The sequence below is a fragment of the Camarhynchus parvulus genome, chromosome Z, assembly GCF_901933205.1.
Source record: "Camarhynchus parvulus chromosome Z, STF_HiC, whole genome shotgun sequence".
NCBI classification, from domain to species: Eukaryota; Metazoa; Chordata; class Aves; order Passeriformes; family Thraupidae; genus Camarhynchus; species Camarhynchus parvulus.
Window position 1 is genome coordinate 67,730,624 of NC_044601.1, and position 22,519 is coordinate 67,753,142.

The 22,519-nt window shown below is 49.1% G+C and overlaps 1 protein-coding gene across 3 annotated transcripts in view; it reads left to right on the forward strand.

The window, feature by feature from the left end:
- Positions 1–22,519, forward strand: part of RNF165 (ring finger protein 165) — a 55,628-nt gene that overhangs the window by 24,601 nt on the left and 8,508 nt on the right. For all 3 annotated transcript variants that reach the window (XM_030968422.1, XM_030968424.1, XM_030968425.1), the window contains exons 2-4: positions 15,153–15,462; positions 17,372–17,497; positions 21,915–22,044. In XM_030968422.1, coding sequence (XP_030824282.1) covers positions 15,153–15,462; positions 17,372–17,497; positions 21,915–22,044 — 566 coding nt within the window. The remainder of the gene's footprint in view (positions 1–15,152; positions 15,463–17,371; positions 17,498–21,914; positions 22,045–22,519) is intronic.

Genomic DNA, 22,519 nt, shown 5'->3' on the forward strand with positions numbered 1-22,519 from the left:
CCTCCTCTGACTGGAGCTGACCATATGAACAAAATCACTATTTCTCTCTGCTCCAGCTGAGGCGGACTTTTGAAGGGCAGCCAAGTCCTCAGGCTGGGGGTTTGGGGCGTTTCCTTGGCTTTTGGCCACTGGGAAGTAGCTGGAGTAGGTAGAGCACAGCCTGAGTTTGGAGTAAATCCCAAAGTGCTGAAATCCTGGCGGGTTGCTGATGAAAACCAGTGCTCACCCAAGGGCTGGGCAGAGAGCGCTGCGATGCAATAATTGCTGAACTCCAGAGAAATGTGAGGTCACAGAGGCACAGTTAAAACAGCAATGCATCCTTAAAAATATTACTGTTATTGGTTAAAGGGCTCGTGGAATTTTGCTGTGTTTTAACTCTCACAGAACTTCAGGCTTAACGTGCCAAAAATAGAATAATCCAAAACACCCCCAGAACACTGGGGCTGCAATGATGGCACTGCAATCAATCCCATTAAAAAGTGGATGTAAAAAAGGCAAAAGATTTGAGAAATGGCATTGTTGGCTGTCTGCATCTGAAAAAAAGCCTGCCATTACTCAGTATAATCTACTTTTCCAAAATTATTGGAAGGTAGAAAAAAAAATCCCACACGTTTTTCTTTTCCCATTTTACACATTTAAGCCAAAATGAAAAATAGCTTATGAGATTTAAGCTATTTATTATCAAATAAAACTGCATCTGGGCCATGTGTTTCTGCGCCAAGTTTTGGCACTGTGAGAGCACAAATGCTGAGAATTATGAGCCCCTCAAATGTGAGGTTGATGGTGGAAACATTGACTTAGTCCTAACTCTCTCAGAGAGGACAGATCCAAAGCTGGTTGTAGGGAATTGAGATGCTGGCCCTGACATGGAGCTGTATCTGCAGCATCCTGTGGGGTTGCGTGCAGCCCTGTGGGATGGAATAAATAGAAACCAATTTGTGATAACACCTGAGGGGACAGCTGGAGATCTGTCAGGGGAGGTTTAGGTTGGGTATCAGGGAAAGGCTTTTCCCCAGAAGGTGCTGGCCCTGCCCAGGCTCCCCAGGGAATGGGCACAGCCCCAGGATGCCAGAGCTCCAGGAGGGTTTGGACAATGATCTCATGGATGCCCAGGGTGGGATTGTTGGGAGTCTGTGCAGGGCTGTGAGCTGGACTGGGTGATCCTGGTGAGTCCCTTCCTGCTCAGGGTGTTCTGTGATTCTATGATGGAATAAGCAGGAATGTGATTCCTCTTCCCATTGTGGTGGAAAATCCCTTGCACTCAGTCTTCTCTGGCTTCAGAGGGAGGGGAAAATACCCACAGGGAGTGGATTTCCATGCTGGAAGGGACAGCTGTTGTCACCTTCTCCATCCCACCTCCCAAAATTAATTCCTGTGCAAGTGGGGAGATGTCCTTTACGAAACCAACCAGCTCTGGTGCTGAGGAAGGGATTTTGGCTGTGGGCACTTGGTTTTCAGGCTGTGCCTGCTGCAGGCCAGACCTGGCCTCTGGGTTTTGTCAGGCTCATTGCCTGCCTGATGAGGACAAACCTCATCCTGCCCAGCTCATGTGTGGCAGCATTTTAGGCTCTGCTCAGCCATGGTTTTACCTTTGCTGGTTCTGACGTGGAATCACAGGTCTGCTGCAGTGCCTCCCTCCACGATGGATGCTTGGGCTCCTCTCCAAGCCTCCTTCCCAGCTTTGGCATCAATCTGAGGCGCTTATTGCTCCCAAGGAACCCCACCTCCTGCTTTTTATATAGCAAACATTTGTGCCTTCAGATGCTTCTGGGGCTCTGGGAGCTCATGGTTTGCTGATTACCAAAATTCACTTTCCTTCGGATCCCTGACACCTGCAAATAGCACCTGTACGGGTTTTTTTAGATGGATGACTTTACATCTAGCTGTATAAAATCCGTATTTTTTTGGTGTTTGGTTAGATTTTTCCTTTATATGTTATTACAGCAGGGCTTAGCAGCACTAACTCATGCCAGGACCTCATGCAGAAATGTAAAGTAAGAGCTATTTCCACATCAAGGAACTGACGTTTCCCTTGCACTTTAAACACAGCTCTGTCTCTCCTGGAGTGACATGTACCTATAAAGTTCGGGATATTAAATTTAATAGGGAACAGGCTTCCAGGATCTTTGATTTTTAGCCACAGACTTCTTATTCATGGAGCGTAAAAGGGGAATTGCCAGGACATAGCGTGGCAGGACTCACGGTAGCTGGGGTTTTCCCAAACATGAGTTCAAGTCAGTTCAGTGCAGAGAACTGCTGAGCTGCCCTGACCTGTGCCAGCATCCACTGCACCTCACACAGCTCCACACCAGCCTTGGACCCTGAGCCCAGATGCTGACCTGGGTGCCTCAAACCAGAGCACACTGATGGTCTGAACTCCAAAATCCTTTAGGCTGATTAAATGAAGAGGTCCAGTGGGGACAGGGAACTTGCAGAAACTCCACAGGTGTAATCATTCCCCCACTTTGCTCTGGATGTGGGGCTGAGCTCTTTGGCTCAAGATGGGGACTTAAGAGTGGTTTACAGGGGATTTGCTAGCATTGTTCTGGCACTGCACCCAACACACCCACCTCCTAGGAGCAGTCTGCTCTCTCTTAAGAGATAATCCTCATTTTTTTTTGTACCTTAGCAGTTGTGAGATGCTCCTGTATTCTGTGTAATGTCACTTGAAAAAGGAACCAGCTGCTGAGCTTTCACTGCCTTCTGGGGTGAGGAGGGACATTTTGTGGTGTGGCTTCTGAGCCATCTGTAAAAACTCAAGGGGGACTACACATTATACTGTCTTCCCTGAGTGTCAGGTGCTGCACGAGTTGCCCTCCTGGCGTTCTGAGGGTATCATGCAGGCTGGTAAATCCCCTACCTGATATGGGATTACAGGATTTAAGATAAAGCCCAGAGGGTGACCTGCAACATGCCATCATCAACCAATCCCTTTGCGAGGGGGTGTCCCGTGTCCTGACTCCCTGCCAAAATGTTCTGGCTTAGGGGCTGATTTGCCAGAGAGCCAGGAAAGAAGAAAGGCTGGGCTGCCAAACATCTCCCATCCAAACTGATGTGCTGTTCCTAGAAATGCTGAGACATTCCACCCGTTTCCCAAACCTGCCCCCCTCCCCACAAACCACTGCCACTCACCCTGCACTCTGTGGACATGATGGATGGGAATCTCCCACCCCTGGGCTTTAGATGCAGATAAATAAATCCTTCAGGAAAACCCAGCTGGTTATTACAGTCCCATTTGAAACAAGGGGTGTGTGGGTGGGGAATTAATGCGTGCAAAACAGAGGCGGATGGGGATTGATGCAGAATAACCCACCCAGAGCAGCCTCCTCTGTGTTTCCAGGGTAGGTTTCAAAGTCTGTTCCAATCTGTCCCTAGAGGGGAGGTTTAAAGCAGGTCAGGCAAACAATGCCTTCCAAAAAAAGGCATCTCTCCCCTCTTTGCTGATAGGGGGAGAACAGGATGGAAAGCCTGGAAACCCCTTTGGGGGTATACAACGTGTGTGGGAGAGGAAAGGGCCAAGACCACCACACAGGTCCTCACCCAAAAGCTGCTGTGGAGGGAGGGGATGTTGAGGCTGGCGCAGGGCTGGGGTGCTGTGGCCGGCAGGGCTGTGGATGGTCCCTGGATCCCCAGTGCCCGTGGGGCACGCCGTACACAGGACTCTGCTCCTGCCGAGCCCCTGCTGTGTGTGCTGGGCTGGTGCTCAGCTCCTGCAGGGGTGAGACCGGGGCTGATCACAAAACCTTTGGCTTAAACACGGATCAGAGTCAGCTGAGGGCATTGGCTCTTCCCACTGACTCCCTCTCTGGGTTAAAGCCCCATGCGGAGTTCAGACCCCTAAGGTCTGGCAGTTTTTGGATGGGGCTGTCACAGAACTAAGAGGCTCCATGAACAATGCAGAGCAGCCCCCAAGACCCTGCCAGGCCCTTGCAATGTCTGGCTGGATTTTTTTTTCCCCCATGGCTTTGGCTTTTTGCCTGTTTCTGGATGTCCTGCGTGTCATTACTGGTAGGAGGGAGCTGCTGCAAACCTCCCTGGCCAGTCATTAGGAGCAGTTAAGAGTGTTTTTAAGGCAGGTGTTGAGCACTTCCAAATGCCTGGGGAGGGCTTTGGACACTGTGAAAGCAAGGAAACATTGGAAACACAAGTATTGAATTTCCTTTTCCAAACAACTGGCTGCAGCCTATCACTGCCTGTCAAAGTTGAAGGCACAAGTCAGCACGTTTTTACATTCCCAAGGGCAGAGATAGGGATTGCTCCAAGTGCTTCCCCATTGCAGGGAGAGCCAAGTAATAGGCTGCTGTCACGCCAGGATTTTTTATTTCTTATTTTTAAATAGGGGATGAATTCCTTCCCCTGGTTAATTACCACATTTCCAGGTTGGGGATTCATTCACATGGATGTATCACACTGCTAGCAATATAACACCACAAAAGTTGAGCTTTATTGGCTCCCTTGACCAAAGGGGATCCAGACCCCACTCCACTTCCTTTTCAACATTTTTATTTTTTAGTTTGAGATAACTGCCAGACCCTGGAGAGGAACCTTTGAGCCCAGATATCTTCCCACAAACTGGGAATACTCAAACTTTTTTTGCATTTTCCAGCGTAGAGCAGTGCAGAACAGGCTTGAGTTGTACACAGGATGGAATGGTGGTGAGGGAGAAGGGGTGGCTGAGCACACACAGTTGGGCTGATGGGCAAATCCCCAAGAGTTGCCTTAAAGTTCAGATACCAGCCAAACCTTCTCTGCCCTTGGAATTGCTGGAATTTTGCTTGGCCATAAGCCCTGCAGCCCAAAAAATGAGACCTGCAGTGTGGCTCCTGCTTTTAGCAGGGGAGTTGTGGTCAAGTGATTCCTGTCAGCTGCTCCTTCTCCAGCACCTTCAGACCCAACAGAAAGGAGAAATATTGTTTAAAACACCATTCTCAGAGGGGCTTTTCAACCCCTCCAAAGCCACATTTCCTCCAGGACTTGCTCCTGGCAGATGTGCAGGGCTGAGCCTAAACCCAGGAGAAGCAGGGCAACCTGGGGAGAAATTGCTGGGCTGGGTGAGAAACACCGTGCCAGGCTGTTGAAACATCATGCCATCCCTCCAGACATTCCGGAGCCTGGGAGAGGAGGAATGAAACTGGGACCACTAAATCCCAGAAAACATTTTCTCCCAGTGCAAATTGGCTTCCTTTTTTTTTTTTCTTTTCTTTTAATGTGATGATCCAAAAATCTCAAATACACCCTCGAATTCAACACTGAGAATAAGGCTATAATTAAAACACAGTGAGAAGTATAAAAGCAAAAAGACAGCTTTAAGTGTAGCAATGCTGCTGAAGTGTTTCTCCTTCCTCCTTGGAAAATATTGCTGAATTCAACACGTTGCTGTGAAACATCAGCTTCAACAAAACTTTTTTTCCCCCTGAAGCTAGTGGGAAAGAGTTGCAGGAAAAATACTCTCATCCAGTGCTGTATAAACAGCTGTCTCCCTTCTGTGATGGGTCCAGGCTGCCTGGCTGTATCCCATCCCTCATTCTTGCTGGTTCCCATCCCCAGCACTCAGCACCTCTTCAGTCTTGGTGTAAATAGAGGTGGGAGGTTGGAACTAGATGATCTTTAAGTCCCTTCCAACCCTTAACTATCTATGATTTTCTGTAAATATCCTGATTAACGGTGGTCACTGCCAGCTGTAAATCACAAAATCACTGATTATCCTGAGTTGGAAGGGACCCATAAGGATCACTGAGTCCAGCTCTGAGCCCTGTGCTGAACAGCCCTAAGAATCACACCACATGCTAGGTTTTGATTTTGTTGAAGGCTGAGCTTAGGCCCTGGTAGGGGTCCCACATCATCTTTTTTTTGGTGTATTGATGCTGCACGTGGTTTCCCTGCGTGGTGTGCAGGAGAGGAGATGCTGTGCTCTGTGTTAGGGACTCTGAGCCACACCAGCTCGTGTCACTCAGCAATTAATGAGAAGCTTCATTAGAGCAAGAGGATGTTGAATGGGGGTTGTACAAGCAGGCAGGGGCACTGTGCAGGCTCTGAGGTCTGTGTTTTTGAGGATTTTTGGGAAGAGCTCAGCTGTGCTGTGCCTGCACAGAGGCACAGTGCAAAGAGGGCTGCTGTGACCACCAAAGAATTAATCAGCCCATCTGAGCCCCTTTTCCCTGAATTCCTTTGAAGCATTTTTCCGTCAGGTGTGAAAGACTCTGAGCAGGAGATGATAAACCTCCAGAACCTCAAGCTGCCACCCAGGACACAAATATGCTCCACCAGCCACCACAGATCAGCCCTTCATCCTGACTCCTTGCTGGCACAGCACAACCTCAACAAGTAAATAAGGCAAATTTAAATAGTCTTTATCCATTTATTGCATCTCCCTGCCAGAGATCTGGGGGTCCTTTTCCACTTCCCTGGCACTAGACATGTGGGATGGCAGTCTGTACACTGGAGCTGGCAGCCCATTATTTTTGGCTTCTTGCATCTTGCCCCAGCAAGGCAGCAAAGCTGGTCAAGTGTCTAAAAAACAAGTAATATAAGGAGCAGCTGAGGGAGCTGGGAAGGGGCTGAGCCTGGAGCAAAGGAGGCTCAGGGGGGACCTTGTGGCTCTGCACAGCTCCTGACAGGAGGGGACAGCCGGGGGGGTCGGGCTGTGCTCCCAGGGAACAGGGACAGGACAAGGAAAAAGGTGCCAGAGGAGGTTCAGACAGGATATTAGAATTTTTCTTTGTCGCTGCTGCAGTGGTCAGGCATTGGAGTAAGTTGCTCAGGAAGGTTTTACTATCACCACCTCTGGAAGTGTCTGAGAGGTGCCCGGATGTGGCATTTGGAATGGTTATGTGTGGTGCTGGGTTAATGCCTGGACCCAGTGATCCTGATGGTCATTTTCCAATCTTGACTGGATTCTGTGATTCTCAGTTTCAATGGATGAAATGAGAAAGCTGTTGGCAAAGGTGCTGAAAGTGAGACAGATTCCTTCCTGCCTGATAGATTTCACTTAAATTCTTTCCTCTTCCTTCATCCTCACCCTGCAGTCAGCTGTCCTGTAACAGCAGTGAGACAGCATCTCCCTCTGCCACAGCACTCAGCCTTTATGCAGCTGAATACCATTAATTTGGTCTGAGGGGTTATCTATTTCAAGTTTTATTTTCCATGACAGGGCGGTTGTAACTAGGTGATCTTTAGGGTCCCTTCCAACCCAAGCCATTCAATTGTTCTGTGATTGTCATGCCTTGTTTCCCATTAGTAAGTGAATTTTCACTCATTTCATAAGGGTGTATTCACAAACAATTTGAAGGCATTAACACGTGTGTGATGACACCAGGCAATTAGGAGCTTGTTTGTAGACACAGTGTGAATCCCCCTGTGGTGTCCTTCTCCATGTGCTACGTGGAGCTGGAGCTGCTCCCATGATTTTGGCCTTTACTAACTGCACGCTGTCAGGGCCCATGCAAACTTCCCACCGCGTTTCTGGCTCCGAGAGGAATTTTAATGCACATCCAGGGAAGTGAGCTGCAGGCTCCTGGGCTGGTAAAAGCCTGGCAGGCTCTCCTGGTGCTCGGAGAGGCACCACAAGGGCTCCTGTTGAGGGGGCATGTCTGCCTGCCCAGTGCAGGAGGAGGGGTCACAGGGTGTCTAATCAGGACAAAGTGGCTGAGATAACCAGGCTCCATCCCGTAGCTTGGCTGATTACAACAGGCAGCTCGTCCTCAGCTGTAAAACCTGTCCGTGAACGAAGCCAGGGCTCTCCAGGAGCTGCCATCTCCCTCTGCCACGATGGCGCCTGGATGTGAACCAGCCCCAGCCTCCCTGACACCCCCAGCCCCCACATGCAGACCGTGGAGGCCTCAGTGAGCAGTCCAGGTTGCCTTACCCAGGGGAGATATTCACGTGCTTTGCAGGCATTTTAACAGCATGAGACAGATTTTGTTTTCCCCTCGAAGGTGGCCAGGCTCTCTGGGCTGCAGCTGTCTGCTCGAGACACCTATCCCAGCTCCTGTGTCCCTTACCAGGAGCCTGATTGCATCAAGAGTGCTATGGCCTGAGGAAGGGAGGTGGAAATAAATAGTTCTGCTTTCTGGGTTTTTCTTTTCATAAAAGCGTGTAGCATCCCCTGTCTAACAGCAGGGATTACCCAGAGGCTTTGCATCTCAGAGATGGGTCAGTGTTGGACTGAGCACACAGATCCCTTGAGCCTTTTGGGCTGAAATACTGCTGGGTGGATAAATATGAATGTGCCTAGATGTAGTCAAACCCTGACTGATGCTAAAGGAGAATCCCCAGTGGCAGAATCACCTAGGACTAGATCAATGCATTTCTGTGACTCAACATCACTTACCCACCTGCCAAAATTTATAATTCACAGGGTTCACCCGGGGGTGCAAAGAGAGCATTCCTGTTAATGAAAAAAATGTCTGTACTGCTTTGGATAATGTATGGAAACAATAAATATAACTGTAGAACAGAGGGAGAAAAGGGAAAAAACACTAAGCAGCAGCAGTGGAAGTGAGAAAGAGGTGGTGAGGAGGATATGCTGAGTTCCCCTGCGGGTTTCCACTGCGCTCGATGCCTGCGAGAGCGAAGGGTGGAAACGGCAGCGAGCAGCCGAGCAGGTTCAGCTGTCCACAGGCCTGCATCATCTGCTGGCTTTCTAAAAACTAATTTGAACCTTCCTCAGTCTGAGGCTGAAGGCTGTGATGCTTCCAGCTAAGTGTTTTGGGTGCTTTGTAAATTGCTGTTCAGCAGCCCTGCCCGTGGGCTGGTGGAGGATTGTGTTTGCAGTGCAGGTGAGGGATGTGGTTTAGCACTGCTGGGTTGGACTTTATGATCTGAGAGGGCTTTTCCAACCCAAATGATTCTATTATTGTATTCTGTGATGCTAAATTACTCTGTGAGGCCATGGCATCAAGGAGGTGATTGTGCCTCCCTGCCACACTCAGGTGAGAGCTGCCTCCAGCTCTGGGGCCCCCAGCACAGGAAGGACAGGGATCTGTTGGAGCCAGTCCAGAGAAAGCCACCAAGATTATCAGATAGAGATGGACCACCTCTGCTATGAGTAAAGGCTGAAAGAATTAGGATTGTTCAGCCTGGGAATGAGAAGGCTTTGGAATGACCTCATTCCCTTCCAGTTCCTGAAGGGAACCTGCAGGAGAGATGGGGCAAGAGCCTGTGTGACAGGACATGTGGGAATGGCTTCAAATTGAAAGAAAGTAGGTTTAGAGTAGATATTAGGAAAAAATTCTTTCCTGTGAGGGTGGTGAGGCCCTGGGACGGGTTGTACAGAGAAGCTGTGGGGGGCCCATCCCTGGCCGTGCCCAAGGCCAGACTGGACAGGGTTCAGAACAACGTGGGATAGTGGAAGATGTCCCTGCCCATGGCAGGGGATTGGAACTAGATGACCTTCAAAGACCTCTTCCAGCCCAAGCCATTCTGTGATTGTGTGATTGCAGACCTGAGTATCTGTGGGGTGTACTGCAGGCTGTAGAGGCCCAGAGCAGTGGGGTGTCACACAGACAAGCTCCATAGCAGGTTTTCAGCATCACAGTGTGAAGCTGCAGCTTCACAGCAGCAGAGGAGAGCCAGGCCAGCTGGGGCAGCCACTGACCCACAGTCATGGTCTGTCAGTGGCAGGAATCAGCCGAGTGCTGATCCTCACCCATTGATCCCTGGTGCTGAACTTGGCTTTAGGATGTGATCAAAGAAGATGAGGGGGACTGGAAACAGCAACCAGCAGAACATTACACAAGGCAGGGAGGTGTTGTTGGTGGTCACTCAAAGGCATCCCTGGCCACATGGCCCTACACCATCACAAAATGCCTCTTTTGGGTCAGACTTGTCCCCAGTTATGCCAGAGAACCACTTAGCTCTGGCTTGCCCAAGACATGATTCATTTCTCCAGCAGATCCTGTCTCAGTCTCCATGTATTATCACAAATTTGGAGGCTTGCAAAGCACCTTTTAGAGCTGGATTATCTAGATTCAGGCATTATCTGTCTCCATGGCTTAGCTGAGCATAAGGCAACAAGGGCTGTCCAGGCTGGGAGCTTAGGTGGGCATCTGGGGGCATTTTGAGGAGATTTGGCCTCAACCTGTGAAAGGAAAACTGCCCAAAACTGGAGCAAATAATCACCTGCTTTGCTGACACAGATGTGATGCATTGTTCATCTCAGAGCTGCCGATCTGATGTTGCTCTGAGCTGTCATCATCTGCTACAGCAACAGCATTTAAATGAAAGGAAGCACCATCAGGACAACAAAATGGTTTTTGGCTGGTGGGCAGCCTGACAGTGATCCCAGGTAAATCAGTTCTCCACAGCTCCAGACAGGACCAGCAGGAATTACTCAAGGCACCAGGAGCATAGCAGTCAGCCTCATGCAGGGGGCTGGCCCTCTCATCCCAACCAGCAGGCTGGGCACAGCAAAAGGTGTTTCCAGGCTGGCCTTGGGTCAAAAGCCTATCTAGGGCTGGTGAGGGCTTTACTGGCTCTGTGGACTTCCCTGAAAATCTTCCCTAGAGATATTAAGGAGCTGGACAAAACCCTGAGTAATGTGTTCAGTCCTGCCTGAGCAGGAGGATTGGACTACATGATCTCCAGTGGTCCTTCCAATCTTAATTGTGGGACTTTGTAATTGTCTCTTGGGCTGGAGAAAGCAAGTGCTTGGACATGGAGGGTAAACCATAAAAACATCCAAGATCTGGCTAATCTCTCTTCCTGCAAAATCAAAGTATCCCAATGGAGGTGGAGAATCCTTCTGTGGTATGACAAGCAAAACTTGAGCTGATTAAGCTGAAAGAAAGTCTCTGCCTTGCTGATCCCAGAGCAACATTGCCTTCATATGGGCACCACTGGGCAGGTGATGGGGAGCTAGGATCCTGGAGGATGCAGTGAGTGGCTCTGGAGCACGATAGGCACACTCTGCATCCTCATTGTCTTTGCTGTGGATGTGTCCCCAAAGCTTGGCTAATGAAAGTGTCAGCTCTGCCCTTGCAGTGGGGAGTGAAAACAAAAGCTGGAACGTGGTATCAGGACTTGGTTTTAGTCATGGATTAGTCTCTGGTGTGGCAGACATTGCTATCCAGGCAAACAGCAGATGAAATCTGTGAATTCAATTTTCTTGAAGTGTCTTATGGGCAATGCTTATGCTTGTTGGTGTCAATGCAAGTGTGATCTAGGACCACACTTGTGGCTTGGAAAAGAGGGAGAAGACTTTGTGCTAGCAAAGTAATCACTAATAGAGCTTCTGGGTCTCCACAACTCCCTGAAAGCAGGGGGCAGCCACGTGGGGGTTGGGCTCTGCTCCCAGGGAACAAGGGATAGGATGAGAGGAAATGGCCTTGAGCTGTTCCAGGAGAGGTTTAGGTTGAATATTGGGAAAAGTTTCTTCACAGAAAGTGTGGTCTGGCTCTGGAGGAGGCATTCAGGGAAGTGGTGGAGTCCCCACTTCTGGAAGTGTTCAATAGTCATGTGAATGTGGCACCTGGGGGCAAGGGTTGAACACAATGACTCTGAGTTAATGACCTCTCTGATCTTGGAGAACTCTTCCAACCTTAACAATCCTGTGATTCTCTGACACTGCTAATGTGTGAACCTCTGTGGAATTCAAAGGGATGAGTGCTTTTGGTGTTGATTTTGGTGGGTTACCTGGACAAGGATGCTCAGCTCATGTTTGCAGGGTGACACTGCATTTACCTTGTGTACACCAGACCAAAATGTGGGCTGGGAAAGCAACCCCCGCCAGGGCCCTTTGCATCTAGATGCAATGAGCAGGAGAAGGTAAACTCAAAAATAACTAACTTTAAAATGTAATGTTCTGTTTTGAGCTGTTATTTGTTTGCCAGGGCTTTCTGGGGCTCACCAGCACCCTGCTTAGTGAGGACTGGCTCTTTGTTTTGCAGACTGGCTTGGTTATGCCAGCAGTGTAATTGGATAACTGCTAATAAGCATAGGATTGCTGAAGTATTCCCCAAAGTCTTTGCTTTGCTGTAAAAATCCTCATCAGCAATTGGATTAGTTGAAGAGAATGAACAATTACTACGTAGGGTAATGTGTTATGTTAAGACAAATTGATGGGTTTTATTTAATCATATGGTCTCGGTCACATCTTGATGGTGTTATTCCTATGAAGAGAAATGCATCACTGCACCAGTAGGCACTAGCAAAAAATAGTGAAAAATGCTTTATTTAATTAATTAATTCCTAAAGATAAGGCTAATTGACTCTGAACCAAAATGAGTCAGGCTTTTGCTTTCAGATAGGTTAGCTCTGTGTATCTTCCTGCACACATACCACAGATAAAGTTTGTGTGTTCTGGACCTTGGGAAAGTGCATGACTGAGTTCCTCTCAAGGACTGTCTTTGTATGAGAAGCAAAATCAAAATCAAAACCATGACCAGCTGATCTGCCCACCTGGTGCTCTCTAGTTCAGCATGGCTCTGGCATCAAAGGCCCTCCAGACATTTAACTGAGTTAAGGGCTCCCACAACTCAGTAAAAGCTGGGAATCGCTGGCTGAGGTTACACCAAGCATTGAGAGACCAGAGAGTCACAGCAGATGACAGACAGGCTTTCTCTGCTTTACTTATGTGCTAGAGAATGTGTCCCAGGAAATGTGGGGGAGTCTCCCTGGCTTTCACTGTCTGGTGTGGCCCTAAGACGTTTTTGTCTGGAATACAGCTGAACCTCAGCGTGGTGGCACAGGTTGGAGCGTTGGCGTGTGCAGAGGGTTTGGCACTTTCACCTGCTCTCACACCTTGTTTGCAGGCCTGCACAGTGCCTCGCCTGTGACCTGCTGCAGCCTGGGAGAGCACACGGCCATCAGAGGCTGAGCAATTCACCATGAGTTCCTCGCAGCAGCCAAGAGGCTTCTCCTCACAATTCCCTTCAGCAGTAGGCCAGGGGGAGTGCAGGATCCCCATTCATTACGCAGCTTTAACCTCTTTGTCGTGAATTTGGGCCAGGCCATCAGCAACAAATACAACTTGCAGGGAAACAGGGTATGTGAGTGGCTCTTTGGCCTGGGTTTGCAGCTCTGTCACTGCAGAGCAGCAGGTCTGATCCCACCACCTCTGGTCTTAATTAATATCGTGGTCGAATCATGCTGTTATCTGACAGCAGGGGAAATTATCACCTCAAGAAGCACTGCTGTGGGTGGCACATATTGTGTAACCTGCTCTCTCTCTGAGGGGCACTGTGGAGGATTAGTTTGCATTTAAGAGATGCTGTGTGTAATTATGCACAGTTTTGCAAACCTATCAATTTCTGATAGGCCCTCTCCTGTTGTTTCTCCTGCTGTCATCTGGCTTGCTCAGGCTCCCTGAGCTGGTGTGATGGACTGGCCCTGCCTGCCAGGGAGATGTGAGCAGAAGGGAGCTGGGTGAAGAATGCATGATGCACATGCTTGTGCTTTGGGATGAAATAGTTTCTCTTGACGCTGTTGTTCTGGGATGTTTTGTACCATTCACAAAGATTAAAGCAGAAAGAAGAAGATGGGGTGCTCAGAACACTGTAAAAAGGAAGGTGTCCCATCCTGGGGTTTATCCTCAGCAAAGAGACATCTCTAATAGCCTCAGTCGAGTCCCATCCTTCATTTCTGAATCGACTCTTTCCCCAGTTAAAGAGCCAAAAGTTTTGCATGGTGCCTGTAAATGCTCCAGGAATGTAGGAATTAACAGGCCAGACTGGGCCAAGGGCCTGTCCAAGCTAGGATCTTGAGCAAGGTACAAGCCAGTGCCAGATGTTTTGCAAAATGCCTCCACTATGGATATCTTTCACACCTCATTTCTTCCTCATTCCCATCAGTTTCATGGCTGGTCCTATAGCATTCCATGTTGTGTTTACAGCAGCTGCTCTCTCCCTGCCTGCAGCCCATGAGGACGTGTTGTTGAAGGATCTCAGCAAACACACAGGGCCTCCATCCCTGCTCTGAGAGGGGGAAGTTGTCTCACTCATGTCCTGAAGTCAGTGTGAGGCAGTTTTTTAGAGCAGATATTATTTCCTTGCCTATGAGACAGTTTTAGGGAGGCAAAGAAATTACTTGCAGGAAAAGTCTGTAATTCAGGGAAAACACTTGAAACTTCTGTGAGATAATGTACAGAACCCAAATATTTTAGAAAACAGGTTTTGTTGTTTATTTCCTTTTCTAGAGTGTTTGAGTCTATATCACAGAATGGTTTGTATTGGAAAGGACCTTTAAAGGTCATCTAGTCCAACCCTGCAGCCATGGGCAGGGACATCTCTCACTAGACAAAGTTGCTCCAAACCTCATCCAACCTGGCCTCAAACACTTCCAAGAAGGATGCATCCATGTCTTTTTTGGGCAATCTGTGCCAGGGCCCCACCACCCCCAGCACAAAAAATGTCTTCCTCCTATCTAGGCTGAATCTCCTCTCTTTTTGTTTAAAACCATCACTCCCTTTTCTATCTCCAAAGGCTCTGTTAAGACTTTTTTTCTTTTTCTGTTTAAGACAGGAAAGCCAAAACAAGCTCAAAGCAGTTTTCATCAGTATACACTTTAACTTGGAGCCAAAACAGGACTTTGAACCCAAACCTATGTTTTGGCTCCAGCATTTTCTTGGATAAGAAACACCGTTAGTCAAAACTAGCACTTTTTCTTGTAATCGGCTTTAACTTGTTCCCTTTTACTTGTATTTTTTTACAAACCTTTTGCAAGTGGAGAGTGACAGCCGTTTGCCCAACTCTTTCCCTGAGTGGTGCTCTGCCCTGCCCACTGCCCCGTGACTGCTGTGTGTGGTTATTAATTGTTATGGTGTTGTTTTGGGTCTCAGGATGAGGTGGGAGATGAGAATTGACTCCAAGTTCCCAGAAGGTTGATTTATTATTTTATGATATCATATTAAAAGAAAATTATATACTAAAACTATACTAAAGAAAGGAGGCATCAGAAGTCTAGCAAAGAATGATAATAAAAAACCTGTGACTGACTCAGAGAGCCCAACACAGCTGTGATTGGCTATTAATTAAAAACAATTCACACATTGGGTAAGCAATTCTCCAAATCACATTCCAAAGGAGCAAAACATGGATAAGCTGAAGCTTCCCAGCTTCCCAGGAGAAAAAAGCTGAAGCTTCTCAGGAGAAAAAATCCCGGTGAAGAGATTTTTTCTGAAAATACGTCAGTGACCGCCGTGTGCTCTTCTCTTCCAGGTGCTCCCTTTCAAAGGTCTCAGCATCCCCATGCTACCTCCTGCCGGCACTTCCACCTGGGTCCCCAGCCTCAGCTCTCGGCCGACTTCGCCCTGCCTCACGCGGTGCAGTCGCAGCCGGGGCTGGCTCCCCACATGGCCCCCGCGCACCAGCACAGCGGCGCCCTGCACCAGCCCCTGCCGCCCGTGCCCGCCCTGCCCTTCCAAGACGTGGCCGGGCCCTCCTTCCTACCTCAGGCGCTTCACCAGCAATACCTCCTCCAGCAGCAGCTCCTCGAGGCGCAGCACCGCCGGCTCATGCCCCATCCCAGGTAAGGGCATCCCCAAGGATGTGGAGGAGCCGCGCCAACCGCGCATCACCTATGGAGCTGCAGCCATGCTGGTGGGGTTGGGTTTTCGTCTCCAGCTCGCCTGTGTGCACTGAAAATGCATCCACCAGAAGGGTAGGCTGCACCTGAAGGTGTGCCCTTCCTGTGGGGATCCCTGCTGTGCCCATCTGGTGTGTCCCGTTATTGTCACTCCTGGGAGAATCATGGTGGTGTTGCCGGGGGCCTTTCCAGTCTCTGCATGCGTGAGCTGCCTTCTCATAGCTGCTGTTTCAAACCCATGCATGCCCACCTGCCTCATCAGGTCATGCACATGGAGGTCGTGCTGCTCAGGGTTTGGTGGGCTTTCTGTCTCTGTGAGGGAATGATGCCACTGACCTGCAGCACACTGTGTCACAGAGAGCATCCTAAATCCACATTGAGCTGACAGACGCAGACAGAATTGCTGTAACTCAGCAGAGATGGAAATGAATGCCTGGCCTTGTCTTGATTGTGTTTCAAGAGAGAGGAGTGATTTTTTTTGGAAACATATGGAAGCTATTTGTGGGTTGTACCCATGGATCAAGAATCAGAGGATGAGACTTTGCAATAATGCTTCATTTGGAAAGAATGCTATGGATAGCAAATCCTTTCTTTCCGTGTCCTTTCTGTCTGAAAATTGTGTGTTCTTCTCATCATTGTTTTGTTATGCATAAACTGGATTTTAGGTGGGTTTAATGATTAGCTAATAATTGAGTAGCAAGTATGTTCCAGGCTGAGAAACTGATGATACAAGTGTTTATCTCAGTCATAAGCTGAATTCAAATAAAAGCACAGAGCACAATTCCATGCAGAACCTGCTTTGGTAAATGCTGTCAGTGTTGTATTTGCAAGTGAGCTGTAGTGTGGAAGAAGGCAGGAACCTCTTGCCCAGTCCCAGTGCTTGTCTCTGAAAGCTGCAGTGGAGCAGGATGTCAGAACCCTTACAGGTGTGGGGCAGGAGGTCCCAGTAATGGGGGTATGGGTTCTGCCTTTGAGAGTGAAGCCTCTGAGCTGAGGCTGCATGAAAAGTTATTTACCTGGCAGTCCCCTGCTCCATTTGCCCTAGTTTTTTCCTGAAGATTTTCTTTGTGATGGTTCCGCTGGCCAGGAAGCAAAGAGTAGGAGCCTGTCTGTAATGCAAATCCTGCTTGTGCATCCTCCTTGTCTCTTGCCAAATGTGGACATTGATCCAGCAGCACACGCACTTTCCCTGAGTAGTTCAAATAAGCAATAATCATGAGACTCAAATCCCTAGAAAAACCTTGCTGTATTTTCTAGCACTTTCTTTTCCCTGCCTGCAATGGCAGCAGAGCAGAGGGAGAAGGACCTGGAGCCCAGCCTGGCCCGTCCATCATCCAAAGAAATGTTGGCAAAGGCCAGTGAGAGTAAATTCTGCTTTCAGTCACTCGTGAGTAATCTGGTTATGAATGAGGTTCCCCAGGAGTTTATGGACTGCACGGGAGATGAGACAACCTGCAGCTTCTTTATGATGATGGATCACAGCTGGAGCAGGGGCACGTTTTACTTGGTGTGTTGTTTATGGGGCCGACTGCAGCAGGAAAGGAAATAGTGCAAACTGCACAAAGCTGCTGAGAAGTTGTTTGGCTTCCCCTCCTTCTCTGCACGTTGCCAGCAAATAGCATCTCCTGCAAACTGAGCATATCTGGGTGCCACAGGGCCTGAAAGGGGATTGCTACATGATGGCTGAGGGAATGACAGCCCTGGGTTCCCCTTCCACTTACACCTGCTTGGAGTGCTTGGATTTGGACACCTGTCCACAAGCCCAGCCTTTGGGGGTTGCCCATGGGTTCCTGACAGGAATTGCAGTGCCCAGGTGTGCCTGACCCTGCCTGTTGCTGCTCTCCTCCTGCAGGCGGGCCCAAGAGCGCATGTCTGTCCAGCCTCACCGCCTACACCCCAGCTTCGACTTCAGCCACCAACTGCAGACTCCACAACCCATGGGCCCCCAGCCCAGGTATCTGGCAGAGGGCACGGACTGGTGAGTGATCCCCATTTCACTCCTGCATCCATTGAGGTGTTTAAAAAGTCCTGGGAAGGCTGCGGGTTTTGGGGAACGCCACCAGGGATCACGGTGTTGGTGAGAGCTAACGAGCCAGCTCAGTGGTTGTGGTGTGGGGAGTGTGCAGCGGGAAAACTCATCTCTGACAGGTCTGTGAGAGTGTGAAAGCCTCCTATATAAACAAATAATTGACTCATTTAGGTTGGAAAAGCTTTCTAAGACTGCAGAGAGCAACCATTCCCCAGCACAGCCAAGTCCACCACTGACCCATGTCCTCAAGTGCCACATTTTAAATCCCTGCAGGAGTGGGGACTCCAGCATTGCCCTGGGCAGCTGTGCCAGGGCTGGACAGCTCCTTGCATGAAGAAATTTTCCCTAGTAGGCAATCTAAACTTCCCCTGGCAGAACTTGAGGCAATTCCCTCTTCTCCTGTCCCTTCTATCCTAGGAGAAGATCCTGTTCCCCCCCATCTGTCCCCTCCTGTCAGGAGTTGTGCAGAGCCACAAGGTCCCCCCTGAGCCTCCTTTTCTCCAGGCTGAGACCCTTTCCAGCTCCCTAAGTGGCTCTTCATCAGACTTGTGCTCCATTCCCTTCCCCAGCTCCATTGCCCCCCTTTAGGAATACTCCATTTTTGTTGCTCATACCTTTTCACCTACAGATTAATAGTGAAGCCAAGCATCTTTATGCTGTAGGGCACAGAGAGTGTTTTTTTCCTGTAGACCACTGTCTGCCTGAACTAGACTCTTTGCTGTCCTTCAGGCACTCAAAACCCAGTGCCCATAATATTTTCTGTGGTCCAAATTAGGGAGCACCATGCTACCCTGCCATGCAGAGTGGTATGAATGGGGATTTGTTCATCATTCTCCAACTGCAGTGTTTAATACCCTGGAAAAGCTTTGCAAAGAATTGTTCATTTCATTTTCAGAGCAGGTTGAGAGCCCTTGAAGAGTTAATAAAGTATGGTAACCTGGTTGAAAGAATGAGAAAATAAAAACATTCTTCTGAGTAGCTGCTTGTAAGCTGAGCAAAGTCCATTCTGTGCACTGAATGGAAAAAATAGCATGTGAACTTGTAATTAAAGACAATCGCCATGTGTTTGCACAAGAGGACTGGAATAAAATGGCAGAGGAAATCTTAATGATGGCATTTCCTAACATCTGAGCACTCCACTCTGCAAATGAAAAGTCCTTTTAACCCAGGGTTGTTGCTTTTTTCGCCCCTTCAGTGCATAATACACAATCTAAAATATGACCACATCCTTCTGCAATTTTCTTCTCAGGTGTTCCCATTATTGGCAATCCTGTGGGCTGAATGTGGTCAGGATGACATTTTTTGGATTGGTTTGCAAAGCAGTTCATGTACCATCTGGATAGAGCGATTCTTTCTGCCTCTCTTTCAGCTCAGAGTGCTTAATTATGATCATTAGAAGTATCTGATAAAGCATCACTAAGTGCCTTCCCCCCTCCCTCCTTTCCTCCCCTCTGTTGCTCCATAGCCTTATAAAACCCAAGGAGTGGGGGTGACGGAAACCATACAGGGTAAGCATAAGTTTGGGTGACTCACTTTCCCTTGGGGCACACGAAGAGTTTTGCCCAGTGACAAATACAAAAGCTCCCCTCCAATGTGTTACCCCTGGATGAGCAGCAGCAGCAGGGTTTTCTCCGAGGCTGTAGGTGGTGGGTGCTGCCACAGGAGGTGGAAGTGGGGATGGAGGAAAGATCTGAGGCTGTCTCAGACAGCCCAACTCCGACTGAAATCTTCTGGTGAGGAATAAACAAGCTCCCATTTGGTTCCTTAAATCATCTTCTGCACACACATGCAGTGATGACCATCCTACCTGTTTTATCTGGTGTTTTATCCTTCACTCCTTGGCTGTTTTTTGGCAGCCCATTTACCACAAGCATCACAGATCTTGGACCTTGCACCCGAGCACCAGGATGCTGTACACTTGTTCCTGTAGCATGGGGTAGAAAGTGATGGCTAGTTCCATCTCTTCAGCAGATGTGCTCTGCCTCTTCAGCCCCAAACCCTGGGAAAACACTGTTCTGTGCTCTGTTCTTCTTTGGACACATCTGTAGACCCAAAGCATCACCTCAGGAACCTCAAGATCTGATTTTAAGTCTCTAGATGCACAAACAGTTCAGCAGTCCTGTTACTGCAGTTACCTGTGCAGTTTGATAATGACCATTCACCTTTGAGAGATGTTTTCAGTCCTTGATCTCAAAGCACTCTGTGAATTACCACATCTATTTCATAGACAGGGAACATGGGAAGGCAGAGAGGAAGTGGATCAAGGTCATGCATCAAGAAGGTGGCAGGGCTGAGAATGGACCCAGAGTCTCTTGATTTCCAATTCAGCCCTCCATCAACCTGCAAACAACCTTAAGCAATTGGGTAAAGATCCAAAATTGGGACACAGGAGCTGGAAAGTGCCAAGACCTGTGGATTCTCCCCCTGGTTGTGTTCCTGCCAGTTGCCTTCTGTGCTTCATCCTTGCCAGGTGTTGTCTGTCCAGCACATGGCTAACACAGAACCAGCAAAGGTAGTCCCTCAACTTAGAATCATAGAACTACAGAATATACTGAGTTGGAAGGGACCCATGAGTGTCATTGCATCCAGCCTGGTGTGGGTATTAGGGAGTTCTAGGGCACCGGTGCTGCTGCCTGGTGCACAGGCTGTTCTAGATGAAGGATTTCTGCATCTACTGTCCCTTCAGGGTCCCCATCTTCTGGGTGGTGAAAGCAGTTTCACAGCTGCTGAAGGACACATCTGGGCTGCTCCCAAGAAGGTGTGGTACCCACTGATGCTGTCCTCTGTGAAGGGGAGGAGAAGTTGGAGGCTGAAATAGGAAACCACCCTTTAATTAGCTTTTCTTTGGGAAATGTGAAGACAATTGTTATTAGAGCAATGGATTTTGTAATGCTGATAAAGTGAATGATGTTCAAAGCACTCATTTGCCGAGTGACTCTTGGGGCGGAGAGAATGGGGATCAGCTAATTGGATTAGAGCTGGAGATGCTACATCGGCCCCCTCCCACTCCCTCCACATGGTGTGGTAGTGGTGGGGCTGTAGTTTGTCTCCATGTCTTGGATTGAGCAGAGCTGTGATGTTTGATGGCATCTTGGTTATGACAAGTCCAGGGATTGAGCTGGGTTAGCTTTGTGGAGGGTAACAGTGCTCAGATTCACCAAGCTGAGCTCCATCTCTGCTGTGTTCAGGCAAGCAGGGCCACCAGGGATGTCTTGCTCCGTTGGTGTTTGCCCTCTAGTTTTGTTTCATCCTTTCCTTCAGCTGCTTCATCCAGGGGCTTTTGATTTCCATTTCTTAAAGCCTTAAAATATTTTTTGCAAAAATCACAGCTCTGGAGTTCATAGAGTCATAGAATTCCAGAATGGTTTGGGTTGGACAAGACCTCAAAGATCATCTTGTTCCACCCCCTGCCATGGGCAGGGACACCTTCCACTGTCCCAGGTTGCTCCAAGCCCCGTCCAGCCTGGCCTGGGACACTCCCAGGGATCCAGGGGCAGCCACAGCTGCTCTGGGCACCCTGGGCCAGGGCCTCACCACCCTCACACCTCAAACCCTCATCACCCTGAGGCTGGATTCAGGCAAGGCTTAGTGTCCTTTGACTCCCCAAGTCCTGCCATGATCTGGGCTGGGAGGCCTCTAAGGAGAGCACGGGCACATCAAAAAAGCCCTCAGACAGTGCCCATCTAGCTTCTAAAAACTACCAGAAGCTTCTAAAAGCTACCATTTTTTTTAGTCCCTTGAGTAATTAACTGTATTCCTGCAAAACATTCAAAGCAAACTGTAATAGTTTGCAGCACTGGAAGATCCTGTCTGATCAGGTTGAGTTGCTGAGCCTGGGTATCCTTTTGAGCCACTAAAATGCTCTTGCTGTGAAATTAGCAGGGTCTGTCTGCACAGCTCTTGACCCCAAATAACTCAAATGCTACCTGACACAGAAACAACCCCTCACTCCTTCAAGGTGGCCTGGTGGGTGATTCCCAAATTAGAGGAAACTCCCTGCCAAGCCAAGCTGTACCATCTCCCCAGGCTGAGGATCAGCCCAGAGCTCAGCAGGGAGGTTTCCCTGTGAGTGGGCTCTGGTGTGGTGCAGTCCCCTGGAGCACAGCCAGACACTGAGAGCCATGTGTCCCTCCTGGTGCCCACAGGGAGGGCTCAGAAACAACCCCTCACTGCTTCAAGGTAGCCTGGTGGGTGACTCCCCAAACCGGAGGAAAGCCAAGCCAAGCTAAGCTGTACCATCTCCCCAGGCTGAGGAGCAGCCCAGAGCTCAGCAGGGAGGTTTCCCTGTGTGTGGCCTCTGGTGTGCTGCAGCCCCCTGGAGCACAAGCAGGCACTCAGAGCCACATGTCCCTCCTGGTGCCCACAGGGACCTCAGCGTGGACGCGGGGCTGACCCACGCCCAGTTCCAGGTCCGGCCGGTGCCCCAGCCCTATCAGCATTACTTGGCCACTCCTCGGGTGCACCACTTCCCCAGAAGCACATCCTCAACCCAGGTGGTAAGTGAAACGCTCTTACTGAGAAATGTTTTATGCATTGTCTGCCAGAAAGCAGTCAAAATAAAGGCTGCTATCTTTCTATCACCTGTCTCCTGCAAATCCCACTTATCTCCGGCCGTGGGAGGGAGTGTCTGAAAGGATAATGTTGCATCACGGCACTGGATTAGAGAAAGAAAAGAAAAGCTTCAGCTGTTCTGGAAGGATTCGGTCCATTGCTTGCAGCACCACGTTCACAAGCTGGTCTGCAAAACATGGGCAGGATGTGAGAGACTCAGCAGTTAATATCAATAATATAATTAACACTGGAAGGAACTGTGGTCTCCCACGACTTTTTGCTTGCTGAAGGATTGGCAGTGGGTGACTGCCTTCCCTGGTGTCAGCCTCCAGGGCCATCCCTCATCAATCGTTGCTCTCTACGTCAGCTTTGGTGCCACCTGTAAAGGTTTTCATGACCTCTTGCACAGGTGGAGGTGGG